Raw genomic sequence first — 19,587 nt, forward strand, 5'->3', positions numbered from 1 at the left:
AGACGGTGGTTTAACGAGTTTTTTTTTTAGCGTTAGAAAAATAGCTTTGCAACAAAATTTATCGATTATATTGAGAAATTAATGATCAGATAGTTTAAAATACCTTCAGCTCTTTCGTCCATGCGAATTCTGCATAATTTAACCTTTTAAAGTTTAAGGTTCATAACCTTTGGCCCCATCTCATCGATCTCCAATTTCTGACCTGTCTCCGACTCGAGTGCGATAAACAGAAGTAAACGTGCTTGACCACCAATGCACAACATTTCCAAACTAGCTATGGTGGATGTGCGAGGGTATACCACACAGTAGATCATAGTCGTTATTCGTAGATTTCACTTCTCTTCTGAACTGCATCTGCACGAGGCAATTAGACCCGACAATGGCCCTGAAAATTGTGTGCAGTGCTTGTCACAGGTTTGCTTGGAGTAAAGGGGGAGGGCGACAAATACTAGTTGGGGTATCATCCAGCCTGAATTCAATTTCAAGTGCTGAAGACAAGTTTTCACCGGTCACCAGGGTACAGTTCAGGTAAAGTATGCAACATTGCAAACAAATGAGTGTAATGCTGTACGCTAAACATGACCAAAGATCCAAAGGTATACACTTTATTGCATAACAACACTCTTCGGAAAGTGCGGTATAGCAAGAACAAAACTAAACATTGCATAAAACATTGTTGTCTATGTCTTTACCTGCAGATGAAAACTGAATTTATGGCAACATTTAACGATTTCTGAAAACATATAAATCCCTCAACTTTCTTGTTGCCATCAGTGCATCATCACCGTAACATCATACTGTCATTCTCATCTTCACCGTCATCCCCACTATTGTAATTATCTTAATTATAATCAACGTCATCGTCAAGCGAGCACCAACATCACAATCATCATCATCATCATCATCATCATCATCGCCCTCATCACCACCACTACCACCTCCATCATCATCGTCATCATCTTCGGCAACATCATCATTATGATCATCACGGATATTGACCAGGCTTTGTGTTACCATGTATTCGTGTATTTGGTTAGGATTAGTTTGATCTTTATTTGGTCAGGATTAGTCAGTTTGATATGTGATGATAGAGAAGAGATGACACAATGCCACCTGAAGATTTATGACGACTTGATTTTATATCACATGAAACTGAAAACTTTGCAAATCCGTGAAATACTGACTATTCACTGTGGATGTCATGAGTGAGATATATATATTGTCTCATAATGTGGCAAAATAATGCTAAGGGGAGAACCATTTGATTTGGGGGGGGGCTGGCCACTATAGCAACAAATATTTTTCTATTTTCTGTCATTACTGGATATTAAGACATGACTGGATCAATTTTTCCCATCTTCTTCACCTGCCGACAATTTTTTTTCCAAAAAATCCTGCAGCCCCTCCCCCAGAAACCAAATGGTTCTCCCCTAAGGTGAGAGAGATTATTTTCTTACCAAAATGATATCCTAAGACCAATGTGTGGTGCACCTCTGGAAATTCCTGTTTTCTCTGTTTTCTTTATTCTCATAGGACAGTTTACATCATGTCTGAGGATCCATCAGATACTGACAGAGGAGCAAGACACCAAAGCATGAACATTGATGAAGTGAATAAATTCCAAAAGCTCTCAGCTGATTGGTGGAATGAAACTGGAAGTGTTGAAGCCTTACATCTCTTGAACAAGTTGAGGGTGCCTTTAATAAGAGACGGTATACTTCAGGAGAAAGGAATGGTTTCTACAGATGCCCTACCATTGAAAGGAGTCAAATTACTTGATGTCGGTTGTGGAGGAGGAATTCTAAGTGAAGTCAGTTTAATATCCTGCTTTTTTCATCTTACAATTTGTTCATTTGACCCAGATTTGATGTTCACCATAAAGGCTATAACAGTGTGGGAGGAGCACTTTTGACATTTTTACCATATTCACCAATCTTGTCACAATTATAATAGTGTTCCATGGCCCTTATTAAAGGATCAAAAAGATTGCCAAGGAAAGATTGAAAGGAAGTGAAACACCCAGACAAAGCAAACAAGAAAGAAATGTTTCAGTTTCATCACACTGTTGTAGGGACTGAGGTTTTAATACAGTGTTTCAGGGGTTTCAGGGGTTGAGGTTCTAACACAGGGTGTGGAGACTCATGTTTCATAAACTGAAACAGTTACAATATTTCAATGTTTTTCAGCCTCTAGCGAGATTAGGTGCCAGTGTCACTGGAATTGATTTATCAGAGGAGTTGCTTGATGTAGCTGAGCTTCACTCTCTTCATGATCCATTGGTCAGTCAAAATGTCAAATATGTGTGTGGATCCATAGAAGAAATGGTCACCAAAGGCACAGAAGACTTTGATGCTGTTGTCGCATCAGAGGTCTTAGAACACATCACTGAATTGAATGCATTTGTAGAAAACTGCTGTGATCTTGTCAAGGTAGGCTTCTCTTAGTTGTTGTTTTAGCTTTAGAATGATAGTTAGCCATTATTTCACTTTACGGAGAGACTGTGAAGAGTTGAAGGGAAAGTATAATACAATGATGAAAGTGATTGGAAAAGGTAGACTGCAAAAACTTTTTAAATGTGACACCTGTGCTGTATAATCAAACATGACAGCATCCATTCAATAGCACTGTTTGCTAATGACATCATTTTTCGTTCATTAATATGCAAAAATAAATATTTGTCCACATTCTCCACAAGAACGGCAAGAATAAAATGTGCTACTGTTAGAATGGATACTCCAAGTCACACTAATTTATGGTTCAAGCTGCAACAAAAGCCTCCATGCAACAATAAAATTTGTCCAAATTTCAAACTTTAGTGTCCGATGTTGCACCCTTGCTGCTATACTTAGTAACAAACCTGAAACCGCAAACAGCACTATTGCAATGAATGCTATTCAGGGTTCTAATCTCAATATTCATACATTATATTTTTCTCTCCAGCCTGGTGGCTCTATCTTCATTACAAGCATAAACAAGACAGCAATAGCCTATGCACTAGCTATTGTAGCAGCTGAGTCTCTCAACGTTGTTCCAAAAGGTTCTCATGAATGGGACAAGCTTGTCAGTCTAAGAGAACTCCAGTCCCTTTTAGAGAGAAGTAAGTTATGCTTGTACCTTAAATATTCTACTATATGTTTATAGGGAAGACAGATGCACAATATTGGAATCGTAGTAACACTTCTGTAGTCTGCCCATATTGCTAAACTAAGGGAACCCTAGTAAAATGACATCAGAACCTGGTAACAGTTTCCAGCCTATGCCTCCAAAGTGAAAGACTTCAACTTTTGCTCAAACTTTCCTCAATGAAACTTTCAACCATTCTCTTACCAAATCAAGAATAAAGCTTGGGGTCACTGTGCACAGTTTGGTACTTGAGAGACTTATTACCCAAGATTTCCAATTGTTTCAAATTCAAAATGGCAGCCATCAATGGGGAAAAGTTAAATTTTTTATTGTTTAAAAACTAAGACCATGAAAATTTTTCTCTCACGAAGAGCTTTAAAATGATCTCACAAGTGGTAGACCAGAAAAGTATTGATAAAATTTGAGAGTCTGAATATATGTCCTCGAGGTGCATTCTGAATCCAGATGGAATTAGGTATATTTCAAAAAACATAGAAACCATAAACTTAATTGAAACTCAATAAGAAATAACCAGTAAAGTTGTGGGTTAGACCACGGTTACAGGGTAGAGTAACCATGGTGAGACTGATATACTGGGGTATGTACTTCTTTGTAACTTTCAGAACAAGTCTGCATGAAACTTGTAAAGTTTGGAAAGATGTTTGTTACTGAAAATATTGCCTTTGAAGTGATTAATACATTTATATAATGCAAGCTAGGATTGGCAAAGTATACACTTAGTCTGAAATGCAGCCACTTGTGGATATGCTTATGGAAAATGATTCTTTTTAACTTCAAAAACGGATTTATCTGAAAAGTGTAAACAGAGATGATAAATGTCATGAGTGTTGTCGACAAGGAGAATGTAAATGCTATCTTTGTGTTAGATATTGATTTCTTTTCTTGTTTTCAGATGGTTTTATTGTTCGGTTGGTTCATGGAAGTATTTACAATCCAGTCTGCAAGAAATGGTCTTGGATTCCCAGCACAAGCTGTAACTATGCTGTACATGCTGTGAAATCCAGCTATCCATCAAACCATCCATCAAACCAATCAGAAGATATCAGTACTGCTGCCGATTCAGAACCTCTACAAAATGAAACCACACAGACATGATATCATCCAGGTTGAGTTTTTAAATTCTGAGTCGGTTTGAACAATTTCAAGGTAGTACTACATTGTTCATAGCAGCGTTAGTATTACAAAATATCGATGGACATGTTTTTGCAAAGAATAGAGAGCTGATTTTGGTAAGATTTTGTAATGAACTTGAAAAGTGGGCTCTTCTTGTGATTGCACAGCTCTTGTTTGTTTGAATCAACTTATACTTTGTCAAAGTGCAGAAAAGGTAATTTACTATTGATACATTTATGTAATTATAGCAATCTTTAAAAACCTTAGCAGATTTGCAAAGCCAACCTCATTTTGCAAGAATATTCATCTAGCGTTATTTCTTATATTATGAAAGTCCTGTTGGATAAATCACGTCATTGACAAAGGTATGCTGTTTGTTTTTGAGCTCTTCCTAACCAAGCTATGATAGTGGTTATTCCAATGCTGTGGTCAGACATGTTGATATGGAAATAGAACGACAAATCGAACATCCTTGAAATGTGTGAGAAAAATATATCAACTCTTGACATTATCTTGATGAAAATACTGCTTTCATCGAGCACTATGAGTATGTGCAAATTTAATTCATGTTATTAATTTGGAAATAAACCACTAATAGCTGTAACTGGAATTATTGGAAATCAGTGTTTTGTAATTGTGATATTTATGTTCGGTGTTTTTTAAGAAATACTAGTTTGACATAAGCAGTCACATTTTATTGTTGCTGTCAATGGTTAAACTTGTCAAATTTAAATTTTAAAAACAGTCAAATGTGTTCAATGTTTCCAAGAGGAAAAATATAACAGATAGCGCTAAGCTGTTGCCGTAAAGAGGTATGTGGTTTACGACGATGCCCCAGGCAGGAACACTTAGCTCAGCGCCCTCTACAGCAGGTATCTGCATTCCTTTTGTACATGCAAGCATTCTTCTGCCCATCACGTCTCTGCATCCCCCTGCATACCACCCAGGTTAGATACATGTACTTCTGTGTACTTTTAACTGTCACTTGAAACAACAGGAAGTGCATGGTTTGAACTGAAATTTAATAAAGTAGTCAATACAGACACTGGAGCCAGGATCCGGTTGAGTGATAAAAGGGATATAGTTCTGTATGTGATGTTATTAAATTTCCTACATGATGCAGAAATTATCATTTCTGACTGATTTAAATACAGCTGTTAACTATATCCATTGAGTGTCTTTCCTACACAAGTCATAGAAATGAAAATACATCTTTCAAAAGTTGCGGATTCTGAAAACAGGTGGCTGCAAATTAGGCTAAGTACTGCTTATTAAAAACTGTTATATTAAAAACAAGGTAACGTCATGAATGAATATACAATATTGTAAAAAGTAACCATGGTAATGAATTTAATTTAACAGATGCATCAATCATTTTTGGAGAGCTGGTTGTATTGACAAAACGCTAACCAAGAATACTTTCCAGAAGTCCAAAGTGTGACTTTAACAGTTCAGGAATATTGTGTTTTTGAGGACATATATTGAGAAATTGTTTGAATAGTATGTGTCTTTACTGTCAAAAAAAACATTTGCCATACTACAAAACTCAAGTGTATTACAATAGTGTTCTTGCTTTCTTAGCTCACTGATGGTACTTTGCGGCAACAGTCTGTTTAATCTTTTAACTGACACATGGTTTGATCCCTTGTTTGATTGAACCTGAATTGGTATTGGGGTGCAAGAACAATGATTGAATGGAAAATGTGGATTTGACTGGAAAATAATTATATCTCTGAAGACATTAAAGGAACACTTCACAAATATTGATAACAGAAACTATTCATCATGGTAACAGGGCAAATTCCTTACTGCACCATGGACATTTGGTTTACTGTATGAATGGTCCAGTTTTCACATGAAATGTTACCGAACAAACACTGCCTGCCTCTACCTTTATGGTTTACCAGATTTCTTTACGAGTAACTGCCGTGTTGCTATCACTTGACCTTGTTCAGGGTTGAAATCTGGTCAATGCCTTGAAGTCACCTTGTTATGGAAAGGACAGGAAATTAAAAGGAAGTGCCTTGATTAACAGGAATTACAACCAGCTGCCTTTCATGAACTCTACTCTCTTTCATCATAAAATAAACATCTGTAGGTACATGAAAATCTGACATACACTGAAAATTTTACAATACTGTAGCATTTATATCAAGCTTCAAACTTAAACCTTTGAGTGCTGTATTTTTTTCCATCAACATTTTATCAATTTTTGTGAACTTTTCTGTAATTTTTAAGATAATTTTGGACCAAATGAACACAACATTTCATTGGCCACAGTTGTTAATCAAAATTTTGGCAAAAATCTGATAAAATTGACTTAGGTATATTTTATAAGGGTGAAAAAATTGACTTTGGCACTCAAAGGATTAATCTGACTTGTGCTTGATTTATTTCACACCTGTGCTGTACACAAATTTAATACATATCATTTTGATCTTGTTCCTGTTTGTTCATTGCATCCTGATAATAATTCCAATTTTTCATTTTGACCAAGACAGATGTTTGTTGTTGTGTGTATGATATGCATCTATGGTTCCATGGTCTCTCTTGGAAAACTCTCAAAATATTTTTGTCTCCAGCCATGTGTTTGCAGTGCCACCTTTTGTGTTTTGAGTGTAATATTGTTTCAAACAGTCAAAATTGGTATTTCCCTTTAATTAGATAGGGAAATGTAACTATTTTGACTAAAATTTGTTTTTTGTTTCATAGAAACATTACAAATTTGCTCCACACTATCAGTTGCACTTTTGTGAATCAGCTGTTCTCCTTGTAACTTACAATTGAAATTTCTGCTCAAGGCCGTTTGCTTCATAAAATGCCCATCTTGTTTTGTCCATATTTTGTTTTACAATTGCTAGATCTTCAGTTAATTCTCAAAAAACAAATCCCAATTTTAAGTACAGATCTTTCATATGTCTTAAAAAATCCTAAATTAATAATTTTCATACTTTGACTCTAATTAAATCAGTAAAATTGACTTTTATCATGATAGACTGAGGTAAATAAACATTTGAAAACATTTCTGACTAAGGAAAGATTTGCTTTCCATGGAAAGCACGACAACCACAAATCAAAATCCACAAACAAGGATGCCCAGCAGTATAGAATGTAAATTTTATTAGGACAAGAACTGTAAATTTAGCTTCAAGAAGTCTCTGGTATATTCCTTCTAAGAAAAAAATCTGCATATAATTTATAGATTACAACCCCATACAAGTCTTGATTTACAAACCATGGAATTACACAATATGTATTCTAAGCTCTAAAAAGTCAGCACGAGATGAAAATGGAAACATGATCGAAAAGTGATTTCTATCTTTAAGAATACAGGAGACAAATTCCAGCATCAAAACATCACAAAGACTTCCACGAATTACAAATACATTCTTAAAGGATTGGCATTCAGTGATTACATTATTTGATGAAAACATTCCATGATCCAGCAGTGTTGTTTATCACAGAAAAAATCAACCCGGCAATTTTTACTACAAGAATCATCTTTTCCCTTTTCAATATCAAAACACAGAGATTAGTAGATGCAGTCATTTGGCAGGCAGCCTCTGTCTCTTCCACAGAGATCAGAGATTTTGAAATGGGTACACAGGGTATGGGGTGTATGATATTTGATAGTGTGAGGTATATTAGAAGGCATGGTAATGAGGCTGGATGATTAGATGTACAGCATGGATGATATTGGACTGCATAGTGAGTCAACTTGATGACAGTACAGGGTAGAGGCTACAGAGTTCCAGCAAATGACTGCAGATTGTCCATTGTATACAATACCAGCGGTCCCAATTTCATGTAGAAAAAATTTTCAATACCATTCGGTCTCTTTTCGGCAAGCAAAGATTTAACTTGTATGAATAACTTGGCTTTTTACAAGCAAATACATTTGATTGTATCTATGATCTTAAAATAATTAAATCTATGTCAAAATTTAAAGAGAAACATATATAATCATTGAAATGTTTGTTTTAGATGTGCGTATTTAAGCATATGAAAATTTTGTGCACAAAGTGTGATCAGTTTATTGAAAAGCAGTCTATGAAATCATAAAATTGATGATGAAAGACAGGGGATAGAGTATACACAGAGACCATAGGTATTACACAGCATACATGTATACACAACTGTATGAATTGTCAATACCAAAGTCAACTAAAAATACTTTTCATAATCAGAAATTCATGTAAATCAGGTAAATTTACTATACAGACTTAAAAGTATGTAACGTTCACACTGTCAATACCAAATATACATGTGATACCTCTTCTACTGTCAACAATCACATGTGATCAACATGTGATCAATATGAGTATGAACTACATTGCTATGAAGACAAATGCAAATTAGCCATATGTTGACAGGAAATAATATCAGTATGTAAGTTCTTGTCAAAAGGAGTGAATTTCATATAGACAAACATCACACATTTTCTTTTTGTTTGCACGTACACCTCAATTGTCTTCAATAATTCCGTGTTTTACTATCAAAGATTTGACACATCATCTCAGACAGTGAAAATCTCAAAAATGATAAAGTGTTGCATAATTTCATTTTATACCACCTTTAAAATTTGCTTTCAGCACAATAGTAAGCCTAACTAACAAACACAATCTCCTGCTTCATGATTGAGTGATTCTGCACACAGACAGTAAGTCACAGCATAATGCAATATGTCACAGCACACAATGACACAAAAAGTTCATTTTATGAATATCTTTGGTACTTGCAATATAAAGACACAAACTTCTAGGAAAATGTATAATTTATGAAAGCACTTTAAACACACATAAAAGAAAATACTGCTAAATTTCATATCAGAATTAAAAATTCTGAAACACACTACAGATTAGAAGATAAATTAACACATTAAGTACTGATTTTAACAGTGGCGTAATTTTTCAGACAATCAGATCTACTTAGTGCACACTGTACTTCTAATATTGCATAAACCGGGTATTTCATGAAGAAAATGAGGAAAGGTGGATACAAACAAATACCGCCAAGACTTGTTTTACCCACATTATACAATTGCTTGATCCAGACACTGCAATGGCCATTATTTAACTACAGCCATTCCATTGCAGATGGTTGGAAAAGTTATAAAACCAAATAATAATAATGTAATAGTTGTAGTAATACCAGGAGAGAGTGGTATTTGTTGAAAGACTCAAAACTAATTTCAGAAAGGATACAACATCTGATTAATAAAAACGTGATCTAAAAATTTCAGTGGCTTTATCTTCAAAGTCGGTTATTTCAAAGTCGGAGTGATAGCCTCGTCCATTTGTTCCGTAACCCTGGTATCAAAACTTACAGACTGCTTTTTTATCATTTTGCTTTGAATAATCTTGCACACATTAAATACAAAGCGGCAAAGTTCACATCAGAATTCGACATCCCTGTTATGTGCTCTTTCAAAATATCTTTGTTGCATGGGAACGTATAAACTCAGACAGACATGTTACACAGGGTACATGCCCTATGAACATAAAACACAAGCAGCCTCAAAACTGAACAATTGACATTTGTAGCCATTAAAACATGTATCAATACAAAAAGTAGGATAAAGGAGACATTAGCATTTTTCATAATGCTGTTAGGACTTAACTTTGAAAGTTAACATTTAAAAAAACAAATTCAAATAAATACTATATTTAAGAATAATATATTATCTATGATAGATAACAAGAGACATTTTTATAACGACTCATAAAGTTAATCACATTTGTTGATAAACTATACACATTTACTATATTTTTTACATATTATACAGCAGAGTAAAAGAATGTCATTATGGTATCAAGAAGACAACAAGTCCTGTGTTCAATTGCTGAATTCCTGCATAAAACATATCATAGTGACTTGTTTTCAAATTCCTTGGGCCAGCTTCCATACACCCAATATGTATAGAATGCTTACTATTAATAGAATATCTTGCAGTATACTTTCATATCAAATGTACACTATATTACAGTATATATACACTCCCATTACAGCAACTTTTGCAGTTATCTTCCAAGACAACCTTTTTCTAACTATTAATCCATTCCTTTTACTTATCAAAACCAAATAAACATAAAAGTGAAATACAATGAACTAATTATAAAACTTCAAGAAATTCAGGCCAGAAGGAAAACTTCTCAGCACTTCAACAAGACACAAACAAATGTCTGATAGTGTATCATGCACAACCTGATAACCACCGGTATTTGAAGCTTAAATTGCTATCCAGTGTTAATTAAATCCATATACCTGGATCAAGTATGGGAATATGCAGTGTGTATGTCGAACGGATGAAATTTAAATGTTTCATGAAGAATTCAGACATTCCGATGTTGGAATGGGACATGTTTGTGAGAATAGCACACATCAAGACCACTCTGTAGGAGATACATTGTGTAAATATGAATGATAAATTTGGTATGAACATCATTTCAACAAAACATGTTAAACATAATATACTGTTTTTCTGAGCACTTATACAAACCTTTGGAAAGATACAATTCTTTGGATTGTTAGTTAATTTAGCCATACGTATGAGATATCACTATTTTCATAAAAATTATAGATTTTCTGTAATGACATGAAAAAAACACGCATTGATACTTCAAAAATCCTCCAAATATCTGGAAAAAATGGGCATTCGTGTGACTTCCAGGTAATTTAAAAGTTAAATATTTATCATTTTACAGATAGGCTTGACTTTAGCCAGCTTTACCATACCAAAAGAAAGGGAATCTCTTCCACAGCCCTCTGTGCTCAAAACACAGCTAGTACTTTTAGATTTCTGAGCTCTACAAAGGTGGTCTACAGAATGATGGAGTGAGGGTTGGTTGTATGGACAGACAGAGTGACATATACAGACAGACAGAGTGACATATACACAGACTGACAGAGTGGTGGCATATTGGCCCCCAAGTGTGCCTTCTGCAAGTGGAGGCCAAAAATTAGAGCACAGAAGGAACTAACTGAAAGATATAGTTATGGAAGTGTGGACACATGCTGAAAAGGGTGAGGGTAGACCTCTAGGGAAGGGGTTGGATAGACACCTAGAGGTGGGGTGAGGATAGACACCTAGGGGTGGGGTGAGGGTAGATGCCTAGGGGTGGGGTGAGGGTAGGTGCCTAGGGTTGAGTGGGGGCAATGAAGAGAGGTTTGCTGGTAAGGATCTATGCACTGGCAATGGCTGGATGATTGACATTGGTAGAATTATCAATGTCATTTTTCCTCAAATGACCATCAACAGAGATATGGATATCTTCAGTGAGTTCTTGAGAAATGTCAGTCTGCAGCAGTGTTTGCTTTGACTGTGCTCTTCTGTCTAGTAGTCGCCTTGTTGGTGATCCACATTTTGGTGGTGTTGGCCTTAGTGGTGGTAGTGAGGATGGTGGTATTGGTGTTATTCTGCCTGGTAGTCTTGATAATGAATGTGGACTGTCCAGATTGTGAGTAGAGGAATTTGTCCCTGCAGATGTTGTAGATGCTGAAGACATTGATGAACTTGAGGCTTTTCGACATTTTCTAGATCTTGACCTTGGAGAGCGTAGACTGCTATCCTCCTTTGGTATAAGGCCATTAATTTGAGCCATGTAACGGAGTCTTTTTTTGTACTGTTCAATGTTCTGCAAGAAATGTGGCAACTTAATGCATTCCATTCTTGCTATTCTCTTGACACGACTCACCTCATCCAAACAAAGCTTACCAGCATACAGCAACTGAAAATCTATATTTTCAATATTCCTCAGAACTTCCACTGCCCCTGTGAAAGAGAACGTATCATTCTGATTATCAAAATATTTTAACACAGAGTCACAATAACATGTGAAAACATCACATGACAAGATACATGCGATGAATAGATAATAAATAAATAAGTAAATAAATAAACTATAAATTTTTAGTACAGGTAACATTAGTGTGGTGCTATCAACAGGGTCCTTATACTCCTGGAAAGTCTTAGAAAAGTCCTTGAAATTAACTTTACTCCAAGAAAGCCCCTGAAAATTGATAATCCATCGACAATTTTAAAAACTGACTAGATGATCGATCATGATATCAAAAAATAACATGTAAAATGATATATATAAAAAAGATAAATTGTGAAAATGATATCTTGAAGTTGAAAATGATATTTTGGACCTCAAAAAATATTTTACAATTGTTGTTAAAGCCTTTGAAAGTTCTTGAATTTTAATTGACTCTGAGTTTGTGGACCTTGTATCAATAAAATCAATATTTTGCAACAACGTGAAATACAATGATGTTGATGATTATTGATCTGATACACATTATACAGCCAGTAAATCATGACTTTGATATTGGTACACATTACACAGCCAGTACATCATGATTTTGATATTGGTACACATTATACAGCCAGTACATCATGACTTTGATATTGGTACACATTACACAGCCAGTACATCATGACTTTGATATTGGTACACATTACACAGCCAGTACATCATGACTTTGATATTGGTACACATTACACAGCCAGTACATCATGACTTTGATATTGGTACACATTACACAGCCAGTACATCATGACTTTGATATCGGTACACATTACACAGCCAGTACATCATGACTTTGATATTGGTACACATTATACAGCCAGTACATCATGACTTTGATATTGGTACACATTACACAGCCAGTACATCATGACTTTGATATCGGTACACATTACACAGCCAGTACATCATGACTTTGATATTGGTACACATTATACAGCCAGTACATCATGACTTTGATATTGGTACACATTATACAGCCAGTACATCATGACTTTGATATTGGTACACATTACACAGCCAGTACATCATGACTTTGATATCGGTACACATTACACAGCCAGTACATCATTACTTTGATATCGGTACACATTACACAGCCAGTACATCATGACTTTGATATCGGTACACATTATACAGCCAGTACATCATGACTTTGATATCGGTACACATTACACAGCCAGTACATCATGACTTTGATATTGGTACACATATACAGCCAGTACATCATGACTTTGATATCGGTACACATTACACAGCCAGTACATCATGACTTTGATATTGGTACACATTACACAGCCAGTACATCATGACTTTGATATTGGTACACATTACACAGCCAGTACATCATGACTTTGATATTGGTACACATTATACAGCCAGTACATCATGACTTTGATATTGGTACACATTATACAGCCAGTACATCATGACTTTGATATTGGTACCGTTACTTTGACTGTAACCACTCATAGGATATGATTGTACAAGGAAATCAAACAGAAAATGAATTTCCTACCAGCAAAGTAACACTGATCTTTTCCATAACCACCGAGATCATTTGGATTTTCTAACCCTCGCTTCACTCTCATTACGTGTTTCCATCGTTGTTCTGGGTTTTTCACATAATGCTGTAAGTGGTCATATAACTCTTCAAATGTCATCTCTGTGGCTTTGCAAGATGTATCTGTTTAATATTTAAAAAGAGAAGTTGCAAGATGTATCTGTTTAATATTTAAAAAGAGAAGTTGCAAAATGTATCTGTTTAATATTTAAAAAAGAGAAGTTGCAACTTTATTTAAACGGAGTTTATTGCAATATCAATCAAGTTTGTGAAGGTAGTTCACATTTGCTGAGGCAAAATCTGACTGAAATTTGATGTATAGATTGGCTGTCTCTTCACCTTTGGCATTGATTAACAATTCTTGGTCTGTGACTTCATGCAGTCACTTGTTTACAACAGCTAAGAACGGCAAATAACTAGCAACCTAAGGTGACAGAGCCCTGAATCTCTGCATCTGATTGGCTGACAGCTTATCAGTTCAAATCAGATTGGCTTACAATTGATAATCATAAATTAGATTGGCTAACACTTTATTATCTCAAATCAGACTGGGTGGCAGCTGGCTTATCATCTATCAAACACTATTTCTTATCTTTTACAATGCTATATCTTTAAAGGGCATGTTTCTTACTGTGATATGCCTACACATGTAGTTCTTTCTTACTGTGATATGCCTATACATGTAGTTCTAGGTATTTATCTATCTGATCTTTTGTTTTCCACTGAATATTAAATTGATTGAAACAATTTACTTTCTGTAATCTTATCAGGAATATACCTCCTCAAGTACCACAAAGATAGAAAACCACTAAGTACACTTGTTGCGTGAATTTGAGGAGAATTCAGTAAAACTTCTAATAACCAAAATATGAATATTAGACACTGTGTTGTTCAAAAGCAGCATTGTGGACACTGTTCCTTGGTTCAATATGGTAGTTATTATTACTGAAACAATAAAATTGAAAATCACTTCACTAAACCCTAACATCATCCTACTTAAAAAACAACCAACATTGAGACTCTGAAATATTAAGATGAATGTGGAAAGTAGATGATCAGTGATAGAAAATTTATAAATTATGATTTGACTTACAGTAAACTAATGCCGGCATGAATAGAAGTGGCACTTTAGCCTGTATGTGTGTATTGACAGTTGCAAGACCCTCCTCTGTTTCCAACAGCTGAAGAGATTTCACCCCTCTTAGACCAAATCTGTCCCGATTTGAATACCATGGCTGCAGACCATCGTTCAATGAACGGAACTGAACAACAAGGGTTAAAGAAAACTCAACATGGTAACTTGAATTATATTCTTCTTGATGGAAAGGACAGCAAATTAGAATTCAAAGAAATACAAAAGATGTTGAAGTCCTAAAAGAACTATTCCTTCTTCAGGAGTAATTTACTGACCACATGTGTCAATTATATTCCATTCTGATGGGTGAAATACCATACAAGAAATGTCATTAAGCTCAGTATCTGGTATTTTGGTAACAGTTGATATCAGATGTAGTGAAAAATAATCAACAGGCTATAGCATATCAGTATTTTGAAATTTTGTTTCCCAAGGTAAAAAGCCTTTTGAGCCCTTTGATGAAAATAAATACACTGTATCTCTACAATGACTGATGCCATACTAAACTATTCTGTGGAAAGCTTATGCTCAATATGATTAACATCTGATGCAGTGATTGCATTCGTTTCTGAGACCTAAGAACAGTAAAAAATAAGCAAAGGGCCATCTCTACTCTACAGTTTATTGCAATCATTTGCTTATAATAGCATACTATTCTCTTGCAGTGATTGGTATACAGACATTTGTGAGGTTTAAATTTTCCATCATTAAAAAGAAAAGCATACTTATGCCGCTTTTTACTCCTCTTAAAAAGGATACAAAATGAGTTCCAATCTCATGATCTGCCAGGCAGACGATACCACCTTCTCTGAGATAAGCATTGTCAACGGAATCCTTCAGCCACAGAGAAAATCTTCTAGCTTCTGGCTTGTTTAATTTTGTATTAGGTCCTGTCATTGACATACGTCCACTGAAACAAAAACATTGAATTGGTATTGTTATCCCTTTATATCCAACATTTTGTCCTGTTAGTATGATGATTTTGTTATGTTCATATGACGATTTGTGCTCAAAAAAATTTGTTATTGAATTATATTTTTCAAGTGGGAAAAATGAATGTTATAATTTGAAGAAGTGCACATAGCAGACTAGTTCTGAGTGAAGTTCTTTTCTAGTCCACGTGAAAATTTGAAAGAAAACTGCAATGAATTATATGATTAAAACATTCAGTTTTTTTCACTTTCAATACGTGCAATGTAGACTTTGTCATTTTCTTTGATTGTTAACATTTCTCTTTTATCTCCTTTCATTGAAAATCTTTAAAAAACAGCTTTTTGCCATTACAAAATATTGACTGGAAGACAACCAGCTCATACAAAACTCCAATAAACACAACAGCAATGACAACACTGAAAGAATTAATATGAAAGTAAAGGGACAATGTAACTACACATTTAGGATATCATTTGCCCCTTTAACCCTTTGAGCACCAAAGTCAATTTTTGTTGCCCTTATAAAATATACCTCCGTCAACTTTTGTCAGATTTTTGCCAAAATTTTGATAAAACACTGGCCAATGAAATGTTGCGTTCATTTGGTCCAAAATATAGACCAGTAATCGGGCTTTGGATAAAATAAACACACGAACACGTTGAAAATATGTTTGTGTTAAGATCGTCCGACATTACAACAGGGACACCTCTTAGCGTTCTTTGAAATATCAGATAAATTGCACCAGGTATTGTATCAGGTATCAAGGATGGCAAACCACAGCTTGAGGGTCTATGGTCAAAACACATTCAAACCCGCTTTAATACAGATCTGTTCTATTCCTTATATTTTAATCAGCAACATGCCTTGCTGTTCATAGACTTCTTGCTACAGAAAAGTTTATACTCTTTAAAAATAAATTCTAGACCAACACAAACCTGCATGACAAGTCTTTGGTCCATCCAATAGACAGCATACCATCAACCATATTCAATTTCAAGTATTCACTCAAAGTTGGGGTTGCTTGACTGGCTGAAATTCTTGGTCCAAATGACTTATACAGGAAGTCCTCACCAGTACCATACTTTTCATACACATGGTCCAGTATTCTTTTTGCATCCTTCAGATACTGGAAGCGGATTTGACCTCTTTTGGCAGAGATCATGTCCTGGATTCTATCAGGTGACCCCCTCAACTCAAACCTGGGAACAAGGCCATACTTAAGAAAGCGTTGTTTCTGTTCCTCTAAGTTGAGTGGATCAATCTTGGACACAAATCTCTTTGGAGTGGCATCGTATGTCTTGATGCTAGTTCTGTTTGGTGTGATACGGATCCTAACTTTTGATCTGCCACTCTTCTGGGATTTCTTCTTCTTCTTTTTCATGATTTCTGATTCTACGGGACTGTTTTTATCCCTGCAGGTTTGGATCCCTTGAGCTTGTACACCACAAGACAAACTGGGTTAACATACAAGGAAAAATATGCAACTTTAAGTATATGTACTTCCAAAAGAAAAGAAGGAAATAATACACAAAGACATGATTGAACACGGGTGTTCTAAGAGGCCTCATCTTTCCAGTGCTAGATGTGGTCGCAGACAAAGGAACAGATGAGTTAAAACTGTCAGATGCTCTTAACCCTTTGAGTGCCAAAGTCACTTTTCTTGCCTTTGTAATATATGCCCTGATAATATTTTTCAGATTTTTGCCAAAATTTTGTTAAAAAACTATAGTCGATGAGATGTGATGTCCATTTGCTACAAAATTATTTAAAAAATTAGAGAAAATTTAATAAAAAATTGGTAAAGTGACTAAAATTTAGAAAGAGAAAATTACAGCCTGCAAAAGGTTAATTGTAAACCCGCATTTCACACAGAAAACAAGGGAAAAAAGTCTTCAAGATTTTTGGGGAAGTTGTTGGCTATTGAATTATTACTGATATCTAAACCGTTTTCCTGTATGGAACCAAAATTCCATGACAATTATTCCTCCGCAGATGTTTAAACAGTATATCAATATTTCAACACTGTCCGATCTCATGTAACTGTTTTTCCTCACCATGGTCCCTCAACAGTGTTTTATACCGTTAATTATGTGCTTAACTTAAGCACATAACGGTATAAAATAAGTTAAAAGCTCTCGTCGTGACGGGATATTAAATCGATTTACTAGGACAATTACAATCAGCTGGAAAACAAAACATTTCGGACAATAGGCGGTGATCGACTTCATTTTTGTTGACTGCAGAAGTCTGAGGTGATAGGACAGACCGAAAGCAAACGGTAGCGGGGGGGGGGGTTGTTACTACAGCCACACATATTTTCTGCGTCACTCGCTGTCAGCCAAAATTCCCGGCAAAAATCACGAAACAATCGCTGTTAAATGGTGGAATAAAAGTGACAACAACACAACTGTGCAGTATTACCTCATCTCAGATGATAACCAGTAAACACAGGACTACTCTAAATCCTTGAGCCGATCAGACGAATTTGCTGACGAGTTTGGATCAAAGAAATTATTTCAATAAATGAATACCCTACATAGTCGCGTTACTGAACGGAACTGGGCCGTGAACGTCAATGACCACGAGTTCTGAGCAGAGCCATATTATGTGTGCCAGGTGTCAGGGTCGCACGTACTTCTAGTTTACTGATACACTATCCGATAAAAAATTCATGACAGGAACTAGATCAAAATAACGTTTTACCTTTATCTCTCCATTCTCTAAAGTTCAAGAGGAGCTCGACGTAGCGTCAATTTCCCGGATTTTCTATTCACAACTTGACCATCAAAGTGTAAAACGTCTGGCGCTTCCCATACGCAACCGGGGACGCCATTTTGTAACTAAGTGAATTGAGCATGCGCATGCACCGCTGATATTTAAATATTATCTAGTGCATGAAAAATAAAGGGGAAGTGGCATTGGTTGCAACAGCCTAGTTGCAATAATTGTAGACTTGGGCTTCTGTCGTGCGGCTCGTGCCTTGCCCCAACGCCGCACGACAGAAGCCCCCGGCAGAAGCCCAAGCCCTACCGCCAACCAAGGCTACAATTATTGCAGCGAGCAACCGCCAGGCCTGCATTTTGCATTTGTGGGATGGAGTGTGGAAGGGAGCATTCGATATTTAATGGGTTTGGGCGAAACAATCCAGATGAGTAGTCTCACTTTGGAACACTGCGGGGGGGGGGGGTATTTTTTTAATTGGAATAAAGGGGGTGGGGAGTCACTTTTCAAAAAGTGCACACTCAACTGAAGCCTTTGCTAGAGTATACAGAAATATTCCGGACGAAAAAAAAGGTCATTCACCTACTCTTATGTAATTTCACTTTGGTCTGAATGCAGGTATTATATGCCCTCAGTGATAAAATATAAGCAAACCTTTGCAAGACCGTCTTGTGACAAATCATCCCTGCAGAACGGGAAATACTAGGTTCCTTGCTGAATAGAAGACAATCCGTGGCAAAACGCGTCCAACGGTTTTCCTTTAACCTCACATTTATATGTAAAATGGGATAAGAACCTTTTCTATGTTTTTCTACGTTTATCGAAAGATAATTAGTTTATAAGTCCATTTTCGTTACATAATCACTCCTTCCGAAAAGGTTATGACAAAACAAGGGTACTGGTCTCGCCAAACGGGGAGTTGCTAATTGCTTCCGTCGCGACTGCCAATATTTTCATAAGACACTGGAAACTAAGATTTTCGAGTGTCTATGCCTACGGAAAGATAACAAAAAGGCGATATTTTTGTTTTTCCTTTAATGTGACTTCAAAATGAATTCACTCTTTCAATGTCCACTGAACCGTCGGATTCGGTCTCTGCTACGCCCAAGGTCCCATGTATCACACATAAAACAATTACATGTAGTCTGAACGATGTAGTACAGTGTAAG

The 19,587-nt window shown here is 35.9% G+C and overlaps 2 protein-coding genes across 2 annotated transcripts; one reads left to right on the forward strand and one right to left on the reverse strand.

Moving 5' to 3' along the window:
* The first annotated feature begins 162 nt into the window (after positions 1-162).
* On the forward strand, positions 163-4,867 carry LOC139142632 (ubiquinone biosynthesis O-methyltransferase-like). The gene is made up of 5 exons (XM_070712677.1): positions 163-528; positions 1,534-1,810; positions 2,187-2,429; positions 2,941-3,097; positions 4,037-4,867. Exons 1-5 carry the CDS (start codon positions 380-382, stop codon positions 4,237-4,239), a joined length of 1,029 nt encoding a protein of 342 aa, XP_070568778.1. The 5' UTR covers positions 163-379; the 3' UTR covers positions 4,240-4,867.
* Positions 4,868-7,352: 2,485 nt separating this feature from the next.
* On the reverse strand, positions 7,353-18,548 carry LOC139142631 (microtubule-associated tyrosine carboxypeptidase 1-like). Its single transcript, XM_070712675.1, has 6 exons — positions 18,401-18,548; positions 16,633-17,151; positions 15,524-15,674; positions 14,723-14,891; positions 13,585-13,752; positions 7,353-12,028 (listed from the first exon to the last, which is right to left on the reverse strand). The coding sequence occupies exons 2-6, from the start codon at positions 17,076-17,078 to the stop codon at positions 11,439-11,441; spliced, it is 1,524 nt and encodes a 507-aa protein (XP_070568776.1). The 5' UTR covers positions 17,079-17,151; positions 18,401-18,548; the 3' UTR covers positions 7,353-11,438.
* Between the last annotated feature and the right edge of the window lie 1,039 nt (positions 18,549-19,587).

The sequence above is a fragment of the Ptychodera flava genome, chromosome 10 (genome assembly GCF_041260155.1).
Source record: "Ptychodera flava strain L36383 chromosome 10, AS_Pfla_20210202, whole genome shotgun sequence".
NCBI classification, from domain to species: Eukaryota; Metazoa; Hemichordata; class Enteropneusta; family Ptychoderidae; genus Ptychodera; species Ptychodera flava.